This window comes from Dreissena polymorpha, chromosome 8 (assembly GCF_020536995.1).
Source record: "Dreissena polymorpha isolate Duluth1 chromosome 8, UMN_Dpol_1.0, whole genome shotgun sequence".
Lineage (NCBI taxonomy): Eukaryota > Metazoa > Mollusca > Bivalvia > Myida > Dreissenidae > Dreissena > Dreissena polymorpha.
The window spans coordinates 41,327,270-41,347,447 of record NC_068362.1 but is presented as its reverse complement, the minus strand read 5'-3'; the positions used below and the strand labels follow the sequence as shown (position 1 = coordinate 41,347,447).

Sequence of the window (20,178 nt, the reverse complement as noted above, 5' to 3'; positions counted from 1 at the left end):
TACATATTTTCAATTATATTTGAAACTCCGGACTTTACCAAGAGTCTTGGACAGAAGCCGTTATTGTTCCAGTCTAATGAAATGGTTAAAATACTAATCCCTCTAACTATAGAGGCATTCCTTTGGTAAATATAATGTCTAAAATATTGTTATTAATCCTTCGTAATCGCATTTATAATTTGTGTTAAAATGAAAATATATTTAAAGAAGCTCAATTTGGATTCAGAGAAATCCATAGTACAGTTGCATTTTCATACTACACTCTATAATTCAAAACGTTTTGGCAAATTATAAGAAACTTCATTGCGCATTTATAGATTATGAATTATTTGACATGGTCATTCATTACACATTGTGGGTAAAATAGTTCAGTTGGATGTAAGATGCTTAAGTCTTTTTAAAATCATTAACACACAATAGCCAATGACTTGTTGAAATGGAATTTAATTAATAGTTTTTAGCTCCACTGGCCAAAGGCCAGTGGGGCTTATGTCATGGTCCTGTGTCCGTCGTGTGTGCGTCCGTGCGTGCGTCAACTTTTTCTTTAAACATCTTCTCCTAAAGTACTGGTCCAATTCTGATGAAATTTCTCAGGAATGTTCTTGTGGTGAACCTTATTCAAATTTGTTCAAATTATGCCCCTGGGGTCAAATTTGACTTTGCCCCTGGGGGTCAAAAAATTGAAAATTTGCTTATATAAGGCCTATTTTGTGCAAACTTTATAAATCTTCTTGTCAAGAACCATTGGGCCTAGGGCTACCAAACTTGGTATGTAGTGACATCTAATAGTCCTCTACCAAGTTTGTTCAAATTATGCCCCTGGGATCAAATTTTACCCTGCCCCGGGGGGGTCAAAAAATTGACAATTTGCTTATTATTCCCCCATTTCGTAGAAAAGGGGGGTATATAGTTTTCGCACTGTCCGTCGGTCAGTCGGTCGGTCACACTTCGTGTCCGCTCTCTAATTCAAATAGTTTTCATCCGATCTGTACCAAACTTGGTCTGAAGTTGTATTCAGACAATATCTAGGTCAAGTTCGAATATGGGTCATACCGGGTCAAAAACTAGGTCACTGAGTCACTTAGTGCATTTCAAGGATTTAGCATGGTTTTCGCTCTCTAATTGAAGTAGTTTTCATCTGATCTTTACTAAACTTGGTAAGAAGTTGTATTAAGACATTATCTAGGTCAAGTTCGAATATGGGTCATGCCTGGTCAAAAACTAGGTCACGGGGTCACTTAGTGCATTCCAAGGATTAAGCATGTTGTCCGCTCTCTAGTTTATGTGGCTTTCTGATTTATTTTGATATTCTAAGACATTTTTATGCCCCCGAAGGAAAGCATATAGTGATCGGACTGTCAGTTCGTCTGTCCGACCGTCTGTCCGTCACACTTTGCGTTTAGATTTCGAAAAATGCTCATAACTTCTATGTCGCTTCAGGTAGCAATTTCATATTTGGCATGCATGTGTATATGGTCAAGGCCTTTCCATACGCACACAAATTTTGACCCCTGTGACCTTGAACTTGAACTTAGGGTCCGCGTTTAGGATTTGAAAAAACCTAATGACTTCTACCAAGCGTTTACAAAGTTATACTTTTATGTAGTGACAAAGTTACAGTTGGGGGCATCCGTGTCCTGTGGACAAATTTCTTGTATAAGGCCTATTTTGTGCAAACTTTAAAAATCTTCTTGTCCATAACCGTATGGCGTAGGGCTACCAAATTTGGTATGTAGTGACATCTTATAGTCCTCTACCAAGTTTGTTCAAATTATGCCCCTGGGGTCAAATTTGACCCTGCCCCTGGGGGGTTAAAAAATTGAAAATTCGCTATATAAGGCCTATTTTGTGCAATCTTTAAAAATCTTCTTGTCCATAACAATTGGGCCTAGGGCTACCAAATTTGCTTTGTAGTGACATCTTATAGTTTTCTACCAAGTTTGTTCAAACTATGCCCCTGGGGTTAAATTTGAACCTGCCCCGGGGGGTTAAAAAATTGAAAATTTGCTTTTATAAGGCCTATTTTGTGCAAACTTTAAAAATCTTCTTGTCCATAACCATTGGGCCTAGGGCTACCAAATTTTCTATGTAGCGACATCTTATAGTCCTCTACCAAGTTTGTTCAAATTATGCCTCTGGGGTCAAATTTGACCCTGCCCCGGGGGGGGGGGGTAAAAAATATCAAATTTGCTTATATAAGGCCTACTTTGTGCAAACTTTAAAATTCTTTTTATCCATAACCATTGGGACTAGGGCTACTAAATTTGCTATGTAGTGACATCATATAGTCTTCTACCAAGTTTGTTCAAATTATGCCCCTGGGGTCACATTTGACCCTGCCCCGGGGGGTCAAAAATAAAAAAATTGCTTATATAAGTCCTTTTTTGTGAAAAATTTAAAAATCTTCTTGTCCATAACCATTGGGCCAAGGGCTACCAAATTTGGTATGCAGTGACATCTAATTGTCCTCTACCAAGTTTGTTCAAATTAAGCCCCTGGGGTCAAATTTGACACTTCCCCGGGGTATCGAAAAATTGAAAATTTGCTTAAATAAGGCCTATTTTGTGAAAACCTTAAAAATCTTCTTTTCCATAATCATTGGGCCTAGGGCTATTAAATTTGGTATGCAGTGACATCTTATAGTCTTCTACCAAGTTTGTTCAAATTATGCCCCTGGGGTCAAATTTGACCCCGCCTTGGGGGGGCTCAAAAAATCGAAAATTTGCTTATATAAGGCCTATTTTGTGCAAACTGTAAAAATCTTCTAGTTCATAACAGTATGGCATAGGGCTACCAAATTTGGTATGTAATGACATCTTATAGTCCTCTACCAAGTTTGTTCAAATTAAGCCCCTGGGATCAAATTTGACTGTTCTCCTCTCAGGGTGCTCCCACAATTCCTGGGGGCCACTGAATTGGAACATGATACATGACATAGGGTTTGTAACATTGAACAGGCAATTGAGCCTCGGTCTGGGATAATGACCCAGATTAGCTTGTGCAGTCCATACAGGCTAATCAGAAACAAAACTTTCTGCTGTTATGGATTTTTTTGTTAAAAGGAAATTCTTTCTTAGCAAAAATCCAGTTTAGGCTGAAAGTGTCATTCCTGATTAGCCTGTGCAGACTGCAAAGGCTAAACTTTTACGACACTTCACGCACATGCATTAAGTCCCATTTTCCCAGTGCATGACTGATTTAATTAGATTCCTGCAAGGCATTACTGTTAAACCAGGATTATTTGTCAGGCATTAAATTTCCTATTTTTTGTCAGTGGGCGAATTTGAGATCTTAACAAATAACAAGGGACAAAATTGTCACAAAACCGGTTTTCTTTGAGAAAAAAAGTCTGATAAAGGGAGACAACTCAAACTGAACTGATTGTTTTATTTACAGAAAGAATTGCCTTTAATTACAAAATAAATGGAAAAGTACAAGCCAAATTGACGGATTGATCAAACCTGCTTTTGAACCTGACTTAATTAAACCTGATTTGAACTAGCATTGTGCTTGTGGTTACACACAGCTAACTGATTTTATTTGTTCACATGATTTTGATAAAAAACAGACTTTACTGTCCTTCATTTTGAAGGACATCTCTTCTTAACAAAATCAAGTTTGGGCAGAAAGTGTCATCCCTGATGAGCCTATGCAGACTGCACAGATTAATCGGGGACAACACTTTACACACATGTATTAATCCCAGTTTTCCCACATTGAGACTCACTATATACCATTCTGCATCGAGACGCTGAGAGCTTTTAAATGAAAGCTTACAGTGATAATATTTAACAACTTATCACTTAACACTTTCTTGCTCAGATGCCCATTTTGACCTGTTCACAGTCCATGAGAAAATCACATTAAATTAAAAAACTCTCTTAACAGAGTCAAGTTTTGAAGGCCTAATTTCTAACCCTTAAATGCCCAAAAGCAGAAAACAGCATGAAACTTGAAAACACTGCAAGTTACTCGCAGGCTGTTATGGTTTTATGCTTACTGCATATAGCCATTTTCACTTTGCTTCTTATTGGGAAAGGGTTAAACACTTAATCTCCCATTCACTGACTTACTCCATGTACATCTGATTGGAGCACTCCTGCATGTTCAGTTTACGGAACTCCCTTAACTCATCAAAGAACGTTTCTGATTGGTTCACAGCGTTGGGATCGTTCTCAATGAGCGCCGCTATCCAATCGTATCCCAGCATCCTCTGCTGCTGTCTGGAGAACGAGTCCATCTCGTATGTAAGGTTACCAGACACATCGCGTGACGGACTTCGGAAGCTCACCCTGCTGCCATTGGCCGTGCTGGACTGTGGAAAAGAAGCAAGGTCCAGGTTGTCAGAAAAAATCATAGATAACATGAGCATCAGTTTGGAAAAACACGGCTTTGTGCATAAATAGTTGTCTCAGCCGAGCCTCATGTGAAATGGACTTAAATCAGATCAATCTTATGAATTATCATCCCAGAGCCTGTGCAATCCGCCAGGCTGACCACACTTCCAGCTGGACCTGGATTTATGCTTAGAAGAGACTTTGTTTAAATGGAAAATTCCATAAAAGCTGAAAATGTTGTTCCTGATTAAGACTATATGGATTACCCATTTTAATACTGGGATGACACTTTACACACAGGTATCAAACCAGGTTTACCCAGAGTGAGGCTACAATGTTTGGCTTAAAACAAGACTCTGGAAAACCTCATTTTGACATGTAAAGTTGGAATCTCTCTGACGTGCATGTTTTGTACCTGCAAACCTGTCTATTTGTTGTCCCACATTTTATCTAACATAGCAATTTTTTTTCCAGATATTGTAATCTTGTCAGATTAATCAGTATAAAATTAAACATTGAGAAAAAATGTTGTTTCATCAGCACTTTTAAACTGCATTTATTTCAGAGTCATGCTAAAAACCCCAAAAGATAAAGATAATAATTGCTTGTTTTATTTCAGAGAGCTAACAAGCAGCAGAGTGATTTTAGAAACACTAGGGAAGGGGGATGATCAATTATCTAACGAAACAATAGTCAATAAAGGTACCTTATTCAATCTGCTAGTATTATCAGAGAGAAGTATTGACTTTGGTTTCTTCGTATCTCTAATGAATTTTGCAATCTTTCTGGAGTTTGCCGGGTCATCAAGGTTCTGAGCATATCCGGGAGTTTCCGGGTCAGAGTCTGTATCCCGCACAGGGACCTCATTGCAGTCCTGGAAACAAATAGACACACATTGCCCCTGGATATTCAGTACAACAGTAGCCTTTAACCCTTTGCATGCTGGGAAATTTGTTGTCTGCTAAAATGTCGTCTGCTGAATTTCTAAAATTAGCATTTTATTCGATTTTTTTTCAAAGAATACTATCAAAATAGCAAACAGTTGGGTGTGGTAATTTACTTGATGATGTTTAAAAAAAAATAAAAAAAATTGGGGGCTGGGGGAGGTTGGGGGGGGGGGATTCTGGGTAGGGGCGTGGGTTATTGTTTGGGTGGAATCAATTGTGGTATTCAGGTAAGTGTTGTTTTGTCAAAGTAATAATAAAATGTGATCATAAATAAAGAAGTTGTGGCAATTAAAGCAAAATGTTCAATTATCTAAGTGTAAAAGGGGCCATAATTATGTCAGAATGCTTGATACATTGGTGTGCTCTTGTTTATAGGTTGGGGTCATGTTGGTAAATAAGTATGCAAAATATTAAAGCAATATGTCAAAGGATATAGGAAATATTTGGGGTAGTACGCAAACTTTAACATAGATTTATCAATAATATGCATATTCTAAGTATAAAAGGGGCAATAATTCTGTCAAAATGCTTGATACAGTTGTCTGCTCTTGTTTATAGGTTGGGGTCATGATGGTTAACAAGTATGCAAAATATCAAAGCATTATGTCAAGGGACATTGAAAATAGTTGGGGTAGTACGCAAACTTTAACATTTGCTGCATATAAGTGGAAAAGGGGCCATAATTATGGCAAAATAATTGATAGAGTTGTCTGCTATTGTTTATAGGTTGGGGTCATGTTGGTAAACAAGTATGCAAAATATGAAAGCAATATGTCAAGGGACAAAGAAAATATTTGGGGTAGTACGAAAACTTTTACAATTGCACGCATATATAATATATATAATAGTCAAGCTAAAAATGGTATCAAGTTTTCTGGCTGCTATGATGGTAACCAGCTATAAGTTGACGATGCGTACTGCACACCACCTAATGCATGTGCAGAAATTATTATTGCAGACAAAAAATGAAAATATAACACAAGCGAAAAGCGTCGTCCCTGATGAGCATGTGCCGAATGCACAGGCTAATCTGGGACAACACTTTGCATGCATGCATTAAGCCCCATTTTCCGAGAGCAAGGCTCTATTCTTTCCCTTCCCCGTACAAAATTCCGCTAGACTACCTGTGTATCTGCAAGTTCAGCCTGTGCAAGTCTCTTCTGCAGAAACTTCAGGTCTGTATCATCCACGTTGGAGTAACTATAGTTCAACCTTGTATAGTCATCCTCCACCTCTCTCATCAACTCACTCGCGTTCAGGTCTCGAACCCCGTTCACCCGCACGTTCCGATCAATAATGCGTCGCTTCCGTAACGTGTTAGGTGTAGCCGACCCTCCTGACCCAGTTTCATTTGACCTGTTTTCTATAAACAGTGAATCATCAGACATTTTTCCGAAGGTTTTCAGTTGATCCATATGTTCTGCTTCAATGTCTTTACGGAGATCAGACAGGTCTGGGTTTGTGTCTCGACTCTGGGGTTCGTTCGATGGTGTTTCCATTATTTTAGAACAGACATTTTTCTCTGGCAGAGCTCCCATGTAGTTTTCTTTGTGATCTGTGCAATTGTCGTCTTGATAGTTCTTGTGCATGTCTTCTTTTGATTGGGTTTGACGTTTGCACAACCTGATGTGAAAACAGAATATGAATTTCATGATTTAAGATTAAAACATAACTACATTACCTCTCATTGTGAAATTTAAAACTGGAGTAAACAATCATTTGTAAATTTAAGCTTTGCAGTAAAGTGAACGAGTTAGGGCAGATATTTTGTTAACAGTTGATCAACATTGTGTTTTCATTATAACCCCACCCCACCCCGAAAGGACCCTGCATGTCTCCACTTGAGGAGTGAGACCTAAGGGATTTTTTTTGGATTGAGTGAAAAGCTGATTAGCCTGTGCAGACTGCATTAAGAGCAGTTTTCTCAAAGCTACCCATATGTAAGCCTTACCTGGCCTTTCCCTCCACAGCTGAGCGTTCTGTCACAGACTTCTGTAACGATGTGTCAACTTTCTCTTTGAGGTTAGTCCTATCACCCTCGAGCCTTCTAACCGGGGTCTTGCCCTTTGCCTGCAATGAGACATCATGTGGCTTTTGTTTTATTAGTTCACCTTGTGAAGTAACAAACAGTAATTGAAAAATAATTACACTAATTGCATTGTTAAGGTACCGTAATATAAACAAGGGCTGTTTGTAAAACATGCATGCCCCCCATTTGGGCTGTCAGTTGTAGTGGCAGCCATTTTGTGAATACGTTTTTTGTCACCGTGATCTTGACATTTGACCTAGTGACCTTAAAATTAATAGGGGTCATCTGCCAGTTATGATCAATGTACCAATGAAGTTTCATGATCCTAGGCGTAAGCATTCTTGAGTTCTCATCCCGAAACCATTTTACTATTTCGAGTCACTGTGACCTTGACCTTTGACCAAGTGACCTGAAAATCAATAGGGGTCATCTGCCAGTCATTATCAATGTACCTATGAAGTTTCATGATCCTAGGGGTAAGCATTCTTGAGTTATCATCCTGACACCATTTTACTGTTTCAAGTTACTGTGACCTTGACCTTTGACCTAGTGACCTGAAAATCAATAGGGGTCATCTGCCAGTCATGATCAATGTTCCTATGAAGTTTCATGATCCTAGGTGTAAGCATTTTTGAGTTATCATCAGGAATCCATTTTACTGTTTCAAGTCACTGTGACCTTGACCTTTGACCAAGTGACCTGAAAATCAATTGGGGTCATCTGCCAGTCATGATCAATGTACCTATTAAGTTACATGATCCTATGCCTAAGCGTTCTTGAGTTATCATCCGGAAACCATCTGGTGGACGGACCGACGGACGGACCGACATGTGCAAAACAATATACCCCCTCTTCTTCAAAGGGGGGCATAATAAGACAAACATTCAAGGTTCTTGTACATGATTGCTTGAGATATTTTAATATATTTCGAAGGCTCATCCAAAGAAAAAACAAAGTCCCAATACTCACCTCTTCGATGATACAGAATAAATACACCTAAAACACCAAATCAGAAGTAACAGGGTCCTAAACTGTGCATTCAGTTTTATTTAATGAAATAATTAATTTGTTTGTGGATAAACCACAAATAAAAGTAAGAAATTAATTACATCACGTTTGTTTATGATGTAAAATGTGCAAGATCTTGTCATGAAATAAAAGATTTAATGGAGCCAGACATTTTCATAAGGTAGGAAAAACTGGTTGCTGGGAAAACAGCACTTAATTAATGTGCGTAAAGTGTATCCCAGAGAAGACTTAGGACACATGTGGGCCACACTTTCCTTTTAAACTGGATTTTCATAAAAACAAGACATCCTTTAAACCAAAAATACCATACAAGTGGAGAGTTTTGTCCCATACTGGACTGTGCCAGCTGCAGATTCTAATCTGGAACGTCACTTTAATGCAACATGCAATAGGCGCCGTTTTGTCCAGAACGAAGCTAAAATATAGTGTTTTTGCCACCTTTTAGCCGACTGCTTGGTGTAGGTAATACTTGGAGGAGACTTCACACAGGCCCCCGTCGGTTCCTCGGACACGCTGGGGTTGACTATGTCCTGGAGTTGAGTCTGCATGTCCTTCAGTCGCCGTAGCAACATCGAGGTTCTGAGCATATCCGGGTGTCTCCGGGTCAGAGTCTGTATCCCGCACAGGGACCTCATTGCAGTCCTGGAAACAAATAGACACACATTGCCCCTGGTTATTTAGTACAATAGTTGCCTTTAACCCTTTGCATGCTAGGAAATTTGTCGTCTGCTAAAATGTCGTCTGCTGAATTTCTAAAATCAGCATTTTCTTCTTTTTTTTCAAAGAATACTATCAAAATAGCAAACAGTTTGGATCCTGATGAGACGCCACGTTCTGTGGCGTCTCATCTGGATCCAAACTGTTTGCAAAGGCTCCAATTAAAATTAAGCTTTATCTGGAAAATAGGGCTTAAAGCATGTGCATAAAGTGTTGTCCCATATAAGCCTGTTCAGTGTGCAAGGAAGCGTTGTTTTAAAAAACACACCATAAAGCGGAAAGTGTAGCCTCTGGTTAACTTGTGCAAACTGCTTAGGCTAATCTCGAATGACACATATCAGGGCTTTTTTTCCTTCTTTATGAGTGGCCGTGGAAGGACATTTCACAATTTTGAAAAGGACAATTCACAAACCTAACATGGCCGTGAATTTTTACAAAATGGGCCGTTTTTCACAATTTTAATAATTTCACGACTCGGTTTTTCACAATTTTAAGAAGTTCGCGACTCAATTTTTTACAATTTTGAAAAGTTCGCGACTCAATTTGTCACAATTTTGAAAAGATTGCAACTCATTTTTTCACAATTTTGAAAAGTTCGCGACTCATTTTTTCACAAAGTAAGGGGGCCAGGGCCGCTTCACAAAGTCAGGAAAAAAAGCCCTGCATATATACAAACCCCACTATCCGCAAGGGCGGCTCAATAAATAAATCAATCAATATTCTAATATATATATATATAAGAAAGAAACCAACCTCACAGTTTGGTCCAGCAAACCCCTGCAGTTACAGATGTAATGGTCGTCACGTGGCACACAGGTCCCACCATGCAGGCACGGACTACAGGCACACATGTCCACTCTCTCAGAGCATGTCTCACCTAGACAGGATAGAATTCAGGCTGGAGTTGATCCCATTTCATTTACCCATGCACTTGCCTTGAGAAGACCAGGTTGAATGCATGTGCGTAAATTATTGTCACAGATTAGCCTGAGCGGTCAATGTCCTTGCATAAACGAGCCATCAAGGTAAGTGGATATGCTGTTTGTGTCGCTTCACAAGCTTGCCCACAAGCAACTTGTCAACGCAAGACACCGTGAACTGGTTCAACCCGAAGGACTGGAAGGACTCTCAGTAATCCTTAGGTCTTGTAAGCAATGAAGATAATTTAGCAAAGTATACAGCTTATGTAAATTAATGGCTTTCTATTTGGCTTGATCCATTCACTCACACTTGATCAGGCCGGCGGATGAGAGAATTTACTGGGCTTTCGTTAAGATTTGAATTTTTGAAAAAAAGTCGTTGGAACATCGTGGGCTCGACTTTTTGAACGTTTCACATGTTTGTGTCTACGTACCAAATACTCCGTGCAGTTGTATTCACCTGGTAAATGGTCATTTAACAAGTTGGTGTGCATTATACATTGATACAAAGCTATTCTGACTGCTAACTTGCGAGAAATTCATTGTGTCTTTCCTCGATCGGCCATATTTGGCGCGCGCTTGTTGTTGTTGTTGTACTACTATGTTGAAAGGGCTGTTGTCGACATAGCGAATAGCGCGTATGAGGGGCATTTGATGGCACTGATTTTTGAGAAGAGCAAAGATATAAGCCAAGTGATTTAGTACGTTGTTATTTCTGTATTTATTCTATGTATGTGATATGTTGCTTTGTTGATTTGCGTGCGTATGTGAGCGTGCGTCATGTAATTGCGGATTGCGCCAGTAAAGTGAAACTGAAAGCATCAGGCTCGTGAGAGCAAAAGGAAAGTAGAAGTGGATGTGGAAAGAAGTTCGAAGCGGATTTCGTATTGTGTTTTGAGTGATTTGTTATTGAGCGGTGATGATTAGCGCAATAGATAAATGAATGAATGTTGTGTGCACTGTAATGTAGCGTCGCTGCACTTGCGAAGAGACTCAGAGTTGCGTATGCGGACTATGTTGTGGGCATGCGCGTATGTCTGGTTAATTATGGTAATTTTCACATTTTGCGGGGGATTCCGGAAATAGTTATGGTAATTTTCACATTTTGCGGTGAAAACACACTAAGATATTTGCTTCACGTGGTGATTGTCGAAAGAAGTGCCTATTTGTAGCGAGTTCTCTTTCTCTTCTGGATGAAAAGCCATTTCGCGATCGCGCCCATTCCTTTAGTGGTTATCAACTGTTTCCTAAGTGTGTCTGCAACATGTATTTCATCGGCAGCGACGTTGACAGACGAGAGTTTGTGATGCATTTATTGAAGTGAAGGGATTTTGTCGAAATCTCACTGCCGAATCCCCAAGTTCGCTCGCTTGCATTTGGGCGAATGGGATTTTCTTAGAAGCTGCGTGATATACGTTTTTGATTGCATCTTTCGGAATAAGATCGATTGATCTTTAAAAGTGATACTAGCCTTGCACATTCGGATGCAAAGAAAGGGCAGGACCAAAAAAACGTCGGCCGTTCCATATTTGGGAATTAGATGCAGTGTCAACTAAGTAATATACTCTTGACCAGTCAGGCAACCCCAAATCGTATACTGACCGAAGCCGCATACAGTTTGAGGCTGCCTGGCTGGTGACTATTAGGTTTTCTCATTTACCCAGAGTGTACTGAACATTTTGTCCTGGGTATCAATCAGTGTATAATCAACGATTTTATTAGCAATCAATGATGTCGGTTGCTCTTTTAAAGTGATAGTATGGGCATCTAACAGTGTATAGGTGTCTATCGCAACCGTTGTTTATTTTTGATGTTTTCACTTCATACACATCTATATTTGTTAATGCAGCATCAACATACTAAAACAACAACCCGGAAAGTGAAAAATAATGCATTTGAATATCAACCGTACTTTGTGAATCTCAATTAAGTTTTAGTGCAGATTAGTTCATACGACACAAAGACACTCTTTTGTTTTACGGATCATTTCGGCTTAGAGGACTGGGTGAGTCATGTAAAAAATCGAATATAATTTATATATTTTTTTATAAACAACTGGTAGCAATATGAGTTGCAGATACTTGGTCTGTTACCACATTTTAACTAACTCTTTTGACCAGTTAATTCTTTTCAGCTCAATTCATCAGTGAAAAATGCCCATAATATCACTTTCAAGAACACACTGATAATGTCGTCGTCAGAGATTCGAAACTAACGACCGCGTTGTAGAACATCGGGCCAAGACTCACCCATGGAAACCATTCGGCAAACCTATTTTGCTTTTCGAGTTAAAACTCGAAACACCTGCATTAGATATGAGTCGCATAATGTGCGTAAAGCGTCGTCCCAGATTAGCGTGTGCATTAAGCCATGTTTCCTATCATGCGACCCTCGTATATCTATATATCAGCTGTCAAGAAATCCTTATCAGTAAGTACTGCATCAGCACAATTCATTTGAAATACAAAATGAGCCTCGCTCTGGGAAAACACATGTGCATGTCCTTTCAGCGAAGTGGTTGGTATACACGCTTCTCACCAAGGCGATCCGGCTTCAATCCCAGACTCAGTTGTTGGCATGATGCGAGTGATTTAGTTTCTTAACTATATTGTAAACGTTTGTTTTATAATGCAGAACTGTTGGATAGAATTAAGAACATGATATTGAAGCGATAGATGCGGAATGTTCTGTCCTTAACATTTAAAACATAAATAAATAATTTATTTACTAAAAAATAAAATAACTTTGAAATAAAATAAACAGATGTTTACTTCTATATGCCTATGACCACGCTGATCACGAATTCGTTGGAATTTTTAAGATATCTACAGCCGTTCAAAAGTTATCAATTTTTAAAAAATAAATAAAAAAATACATATGTATCATATAATACAAAAAAAAATTTTTTGTTTGTTTTTTAATTAAACATAAACAGTTTATAGTGTTGTTTAAAAGTTTGAAAAAATAAATGAAAAAAAAGAAAAAAGAAAAAAGTTATAATCAAAACATATTTTGCATTAAGCACCCTTATCATAGATCGTACCATTTACGTGCACAATTGAAATACGCTCGCTCGCTCTCTCGTTCGCTCCATCGAAATCAAACATCAAGATAGTAAAATCTATATGGATTTGACTCGCTGAATCCGAATCCGTTGTTTATTTTCCGATATCTTGATCCGAAAAAGAATTATTGAGTTTAAATGGTAAAATTCGATAAGAATGCAGCACACTTTTAACAGAAGCTCAAAATCCAGTATACCTTAAAATCCAGTGAAATAAAACAATCAGATAGTCCAATCGATGTGATTTTGTCTACCTGAACCCGATTCCGGTGCTACTTTTCCGATATATTGAACCGTTAAAGAATTATTGATGTTAAATGGTGCCGTTCGATAAGAATGCAGCAACCTTTTAAACTACTCAAAATCAACGAAAATTTAGTACACTATTTCGTAAAATAAACTTAATCAATTAAAAATCAGTGTTCCTTGTGGCAATTGCCGAAATTTGAGCGCCAAATATGGTAAAATAGATGTCTGTAGATACCAAAATGCTTGTTTTTATTATTGTTTTGCATATTTAATTCCATTTTAATTTCCCGCAACGATATCTATTCATACGACACATGAACACTAACATGGTGTTCGTGTGTCGTATGAATAGATATATTCGCGGGAATAATGCCTTAAAAGAAAAGAATACATTTTAAATAGATGCATACTAATCACTCATTTACTCACTCAGTCAGTCACTCACTCAATCACTCATTTCCTCACTTACAGTCAGTCAGTCACTCACTCAGTCATTCACTCAATCACACAGTCACTCACTCAGTCCATCAGTCATTTAGTTTCTCGGATCAAGATTTTGGTATTAATTATCGGATACAGTTAGCCCTTAAATAATAGTGTAAGTTCGTTCGCACTTTTGTGTTTGAAAAGTCTTTTCGCTTAGCTCAAGGCAATATTAATAACAACAAGTGAGTGTCTGTAATATTAATACACTGATGTGTGTATTAATTTTCATATTTTCAGTATAACCATGTCGAGTGTCGAAATAATGCGCTAATCTTTCTTTAAAACAATTCAATTATTCTGTCCTTAGTTATTTAATAAGGCATTCGCAGAGGATTCTCGTTACATACCAGTCGTGATATTTTAATCTATATAAACTAATAATTGTAAAAAAATACGGTTTTAATTGTAAAAAATACGGTATTTTCGAACTTTTCTTTTTTCGTCAATCGCGGTTGACGGTCCCTTTAAATGACCACCATCAGAAAACGGCGCTTCGCGTGTATCGTCCGTCTCCAAACCTCAAATGTAAGGGTCACACTTGAAGTTAAAATAAAAGTTAAATGTAACCATAAACAGCTTGCCTTTTTATAATAATGGAGCTGTGGGAAAAAGGTTGCCATTATTATGCGTTGTCAGTCGCTAAAAAACGTGGTCAGCCGTTATTAGACATTGTCAGTAGCTATAAAATGCTGTCAGTCATTATTCGGCGCTGTCAGTCGCTATAACACGTTGTCAACCAGTATAAGGCGCTGTCAGTCGCTATAGCACGTTATCAACCAGTATAAGGCGCTGTCAGTCTTTATAACACGTTGTCAACCAGTATAAGGCCCTGTCAGTCGCTATAACACGTTGTCAACCAGTATAAGGCGTTGTCAGTCGCTATAACACGTTGTCAACCAGTATAAGGCGTTGTCAGTCGCTATAACACATTGTCAACCAGTATAAGGCGCTGTCAGTCGCTATAACACGTTGTCAACCAGTATAAGGCGCTGTCAGTCGCTATAACACGTTGTCAACCACTATAAGGCGCTGTCAGTCGCTATAACACGTTTTCAACCAGTATAAGGCGCTGTCAGTCGCTATAACACGTTGTCACCCAGTATAAGGCGTTGTCAGTCTTGATAACACGTTGTCAACCAGTATAAGGCGCTGTCAGTCGCTATAACACGTTGTCAACCAGTATAAGGCGTTGTCAGTCGCTATAACACGTTGTCAACCAGTATAAGGCGTTGTCAGTCGCTATAACACGATGGCAACCAGTATAAGGCGCTGTAAGTCGCTATAACACCTTGTCAACCAGTGTAAGGCGCAGTCAGTCGCTATAACACGTTGTCACCCAGTATAAGGCGCTGTCAGTCGCTATAACACGTTGTCAACCAGTATAAGGCGCAGTCAGTCGCTATTACACGTTGTCAACCAGTATGAGGCGCTGTCAGTCGCTAATACACGTTGTCAACCAGTATAAGGCGCCGTCTGTCTTTATAACACGTTGTCAACCAGTATAAGGCGCTGTCAGTGGCTATAACACGTTGTCAACCAGTATAAGGCGCTGTCAGTCGCTATAACACGTTGTCAACCATTATAAGGTGCTGTCAGTCGCTATAACACGTTGTCAACCAGTATAAGGCGTTGTCAGTCGCTATAACACGTTGTCAATTAGTATAAGGCGCTGTCAGTCACTATAACACGTTGTCAACCAGAATAAGGCGCTGTCAGTCGCTATAACACGTTGTCAACCAGTATAAGGCGCTGTCAGTCTTTATAACACGTTGTCAACCAGTATAAGGCGTTGTCAGTCGCTATAACACGTTGTCAAACAGTATAAGGCGCTGTAAGTCGCTATAACACGTTGTCAACCAGTGTAAGGCGCAGTCAGTCGCTATAACACATTGTCAACCAGTATAAGGCGCTGTCAGTCACTAAAACACGTTGTCAACCAGTTTAAGGCGTTTTCAGTCTTTATAACACGTTGTCAACCAGTATAAGGCGTTGTCAGTCCCTATAACACGTTGTCAACCAGTATAAGGGGCCGTCTGTCGCTATAACACGTTGTCAACCAGTATAAGGCGCTGTAAGTCGCTATAACACGTTGTCAACCAGTATAAGGCGCAGTCAGTCGCTATTACACGTTGTCAACCAGTATCAGGCGCTGTCAGTCGCTATAACACGTTGTCAACCAGTATAAGGCGCTGTCAGTCTTTATAACACGTTGTCAACCAGAATAAGGCGCTGTCAGTCGCTATAACACGTTGTCAACCAGTATAAGGCGCTGTCAGTCGCTATAACACGTTGTCAACCATTATAAGGCGCTGTCAGTCGCTATAACACATTGTCAACCAGTATAAGGCATTGTCAGTCGCTATAACACGTTGTCAACCAGTATAAGGCGCTGTAAGTCGCTATAACACCTTGTCAATCAGTGTAAGGCGCAGTCAGTCGCTATAACACGTTGTCAACCAGAATAAGGCGCTGTCAGTCGCTATAACACGTTGTCAACCAGTATAAGGCGCTGTCAGTCTTTATAACACGTTGTCAACCAGTATAAGGCGTTGTCAGTCGCTATAACACGTTGTCAAACAGTATAAGGCGCTGTAAGTCGCTATAACACGTTGTCAACCAGTGTAAGGCGCAGTCAGTCGCTATAACACATTGTCAACCAGTATAAGGCGCTGTCAGTCTTTATAACACGTTGTCAACCAGTATAAGGCGCTGTCAGTCTTTATAACACGTTGTCAACCAGTATAAGGCGCAGTCAGTCGCTATAACACGTTGTCAACCAGTAAAAGGCGCTGTCAGTCTTTATAACCCGTTGTCAACCAGTATAAGGCGCTGTCAGTCGCTATAACACGTTGTCAACCAGTATGAGGCGTTGTCAGTCGCTATAACACGTTGTCAACCAGTATAAGGCGCTGTCAGTCTTTATAACACGTTGTCAACCAGAATACAAAATACAAACACATGGACAACTCGAATCACACGGCAGCACTCATAAGTTTCACTAATATCCTTGTTTATAAACTTTTTCATCAATATATAATTGTTACTATACAAATAAGTTCTTGAAAGATGAAGTATGCATTCGTGTATTACAGGTTTATATTTAGAAGAAATTCAGTAGATATTTCTGTTCCCAAAAGTTATTTTACCCATAAGAAAATTGGTAAGTAACTCTGAACATAAAGAGAAACAAGAATATTATTCATTTATTTATTTAAAACCATACTAAATATAAAAAAAAATTCTGACTTTACAACCTATACATCCATACGTACATCACAAAACATCATTATTGATGACTTGGTGTATACAATCTAGCAAAACAAATTGTAATGTTCTTCTACACCACTGATATTTACGAGGCAATTTTTAGGTAGGGTGGCATATAGGAGTCGCACTGCTTTAAGATATTGAGCTTTTTTTGTATAAGAGTCTACCTACATGACTTACAGATGAAGTGTAAAATGTATTCCGTTCAGTTGATTTTTGACGAAAATGCAACCCTTTTAATTATTTAAATTGTTGCCAAGGAAAGTAATAAGCTTTAAAGGGAGATAATTTTTATTTTTAATTTGGCAGGTACAAGATCATTTTTGACAAGGGAAGTAATTTTTAAAGGAATATAATCCAAGGTAGGAGCTTTTATTAATAGACAGTAAAAGGCATGGAGATTTAAGACAATATTGGGTATATAAATTTTCACTCTAATAACCATTTTATGGATGGTTTTTATGCAAAGATTAGCGTACATCGAAGCGCCGAGGTTATACATTTTGATGTACCCACTCACGTCTTTTTTTTTATTATACTTTCATTTCTCGGCCGATTTTGACAACTTATATATCATTAGAAAGCCTACGTTACGTAGTTTATATATATTATGTTTTTCTTCTGGTTTGGGCAGCCCGGCGAGTTATAACTTTAACTTTTGCAAATATCACACCGTTTTAGAGTCTAGATTCACGGTTGACATGTTCGAACTTTATACCGATTTCTAGCGTTGATATTTGGAGTTCAGTTTAAAAAATTACATCTTGCTTAGAAGAATAGAATTCTGTATACGATAGAAAAAAAAATGGTTTTAAAAATGAAATTAAGTAAGGAATGGCTGTACGAAAGTATCGCGCGGTCCTAACGCAGAGAACTGATGCTACGGTCTTGGCGATAATGCTTTTGTTTAGATACCGGCCATTTAATTGCCTTTGTCATGATTATTATATTTTTTATGGAATATATTGAAATATTTTGTTCACGAAACATATCAATAAAGCTAATAATTAATCTAGCTTAATAAATTAACGATTTCAGCTCTTGTTTCTAACACAGACAATGTGTTAATTTTATTACGAGACAGCGTATTTAGCGGACCCTCTTGATATTTTTCGGCCGGGATTTTCAAGAATCTTTAAATAACTTTAATTAATTGATAATTTATGGTAAATAACCTTTCATATAATTTTACATAATAACCTCTTTGAAAATAAACAACAAACGATGAATTTTTTGACACTCATTTTATTTGAAGTATGCAAAGCCGAAAAATATCAAGAGGGCACTCACACCCCTGATGAGGCTTAGTCAAGGTATCAAAGCTTCAAACAATGACCTCTCTATTTTTGTTTTAATTCCAAGTGAAAGACAACTAAAATCAAGAATGATTATAACACATGTAATGGAGTAAAAACAATCTACCTCTGTCAAACTGAACAAGATCTGTTACTCTTTACCACTAACAATAATGCCCTCCGATTCAGATGCAATCGATGAAATAAGCATAATGAAACAAATGAAAATGAAACAAATGAAATATTTACCATTCACTCTTTCGTATCCGTGCTTGGAAATCATATGACCCCGAAAACGAGGCATTTTTTGGGCACTAAAAGTAAGTTTTTAGGCACTCTGTACACTGGTAGACACTCACTGATCCGATTGCTTTTGTCACTTTTACTTTCTTACACGGCTTTTACATTCTCAGAATCATCACTGCTACATGTGTAATCACCTAACAATTCGTCTAAATCTAAGTCGTCATCATCCCAGTGAAAAAAATCCGATTTTGAATAGTTGGACATGATGCACTGATGTCAAAATACGAAATGATCTGCGTAACACCGACCGTGATTTTCAAGAATCTCTAAATAAGTTTAACTAATTGATAATTTAAGGTACATCACCTTTCATATCATATTCATTATACATAATAACCTCTTTGATAATAAAAAACAAACGAATGTTTTTTCACACCCATTTTATTTGAAGTGTGCAAAGCCGAAGATATCAAGAGGGTCGGCTATATACGAGGTCTCATATAAAATTATCACCCTTTCAGTGTTATAAACCATAGCTGAAATCGTTAATTTATTAAGCTTCATCAATAGTAAGATGTATTGATATGTTTCGTGAACAATACATTCGATAAAAAAATATAATAATCCTGGCAACGGAAATTTAAACAAAAGCATAATCGCTAAGACTGTAGCATCAGTTCGGAGCGTAATGACCGCGAGCTACTTTCGTACAAAGTCATTCCTTATTTACTTTCATTTTTAAACCCATTTTTTCTATCGTTTACAAAATTCTTTTCTCCTAAACAAGATGTAGTTTTATAAACTGAACTCCTAATATAAACGTTACAAATCTGTATAAAGTACGACCATGTTTACCGTTAATATAGATTCTAAAACGGTATGATATTTGCAAAAGTTAAAGTTATAACTCGCCGGGCTGCCCAAATTAGAAGTAAAACTTCATATATATTTATATATCTGAAAACTAGGAAATGTAGGCCTTCTAATGATATATAATTTGTCAAAATAAGCAGAGAAATAAAAGTAAAATTAGAAAAAAGACGTTAGTGGGTACATCAAAATGTATAACCTCGTCGCTTCGATGTACGCTAATCGATAGCTACTGGTTACGTAACTAAGTATCGACAAGGTTAAACGCACGTGGGTAAAACATAAAATGTGTATTTCTCGTGTTTAACTCGCTATACATCCATTAATAACAACGGATATATACTAAAAGTTATATTTTTGTTGAAAGAGGAATTAATAAGCAACAAGATAACGTATAAACCTATAAAATCGGATGATAAGTTTTTGCATAAATTTGAATTGACTACAGTAAGGGTCAAATACTCGTTTCAACTCCTGTCAATATACGCTTCGTGGTGGGATATTTGTTTTGATCCATTGATATTTGGGGAGGTTATGGGCCTTGGACTTATTTTTGTTTCTATGATAACCGTTTTCCGGATTTTTTTTTACGCAAGCCAATCAAGGACGACACTTTCTGTCTAGAGTAAATTTATTTTTAGTGTTGTCAATTATTAGACTGTGAAGACTGAGGCAAAACTGCAAGCAAATGCATTAACCCTTTCAGTGCTGGAACCGAATTT

The 20,178-nt window shown here is 38.0% G+C and overlaps 1 protein-coding gene across 1 annotated transcript; it reads right to left on the bottom strand.

Annotated features, from left to right (window-relative positions):
• Positions 1 to 102: 102 nt before the first annotated feature.
• LOC127840464 (uncharacterized) lies at positions 103 to 10,564 on the bottom strand. The gene is made up of 9 exons (XM_052368882.1): positions 9,813 to 10,564; positions 8,715 to 8,984; positions 8,297 to 8,309; positions 7,236 to 7,354; positions 6,409 to 6,907; positions 5,044 to 5,211; positions 4,074 to 4,315; positions 2,871 to 2,910; positions 103 to 120 (listed from the first exon to the last, which is right to left on the bottom strand). The coding sequence occupies exons 1-9, from the start codon at positions 9,908 to 9,910 to the stop codon at positions 103 to 105; spliced, it is 1,467 nt and encodes a 488-aa protein (XP_052224842.1). The 5' UTR covers positions 9,911 to 10,564.
• Positions 10,565 to 20,178: the final 9,614 nt, after the last annotated feature.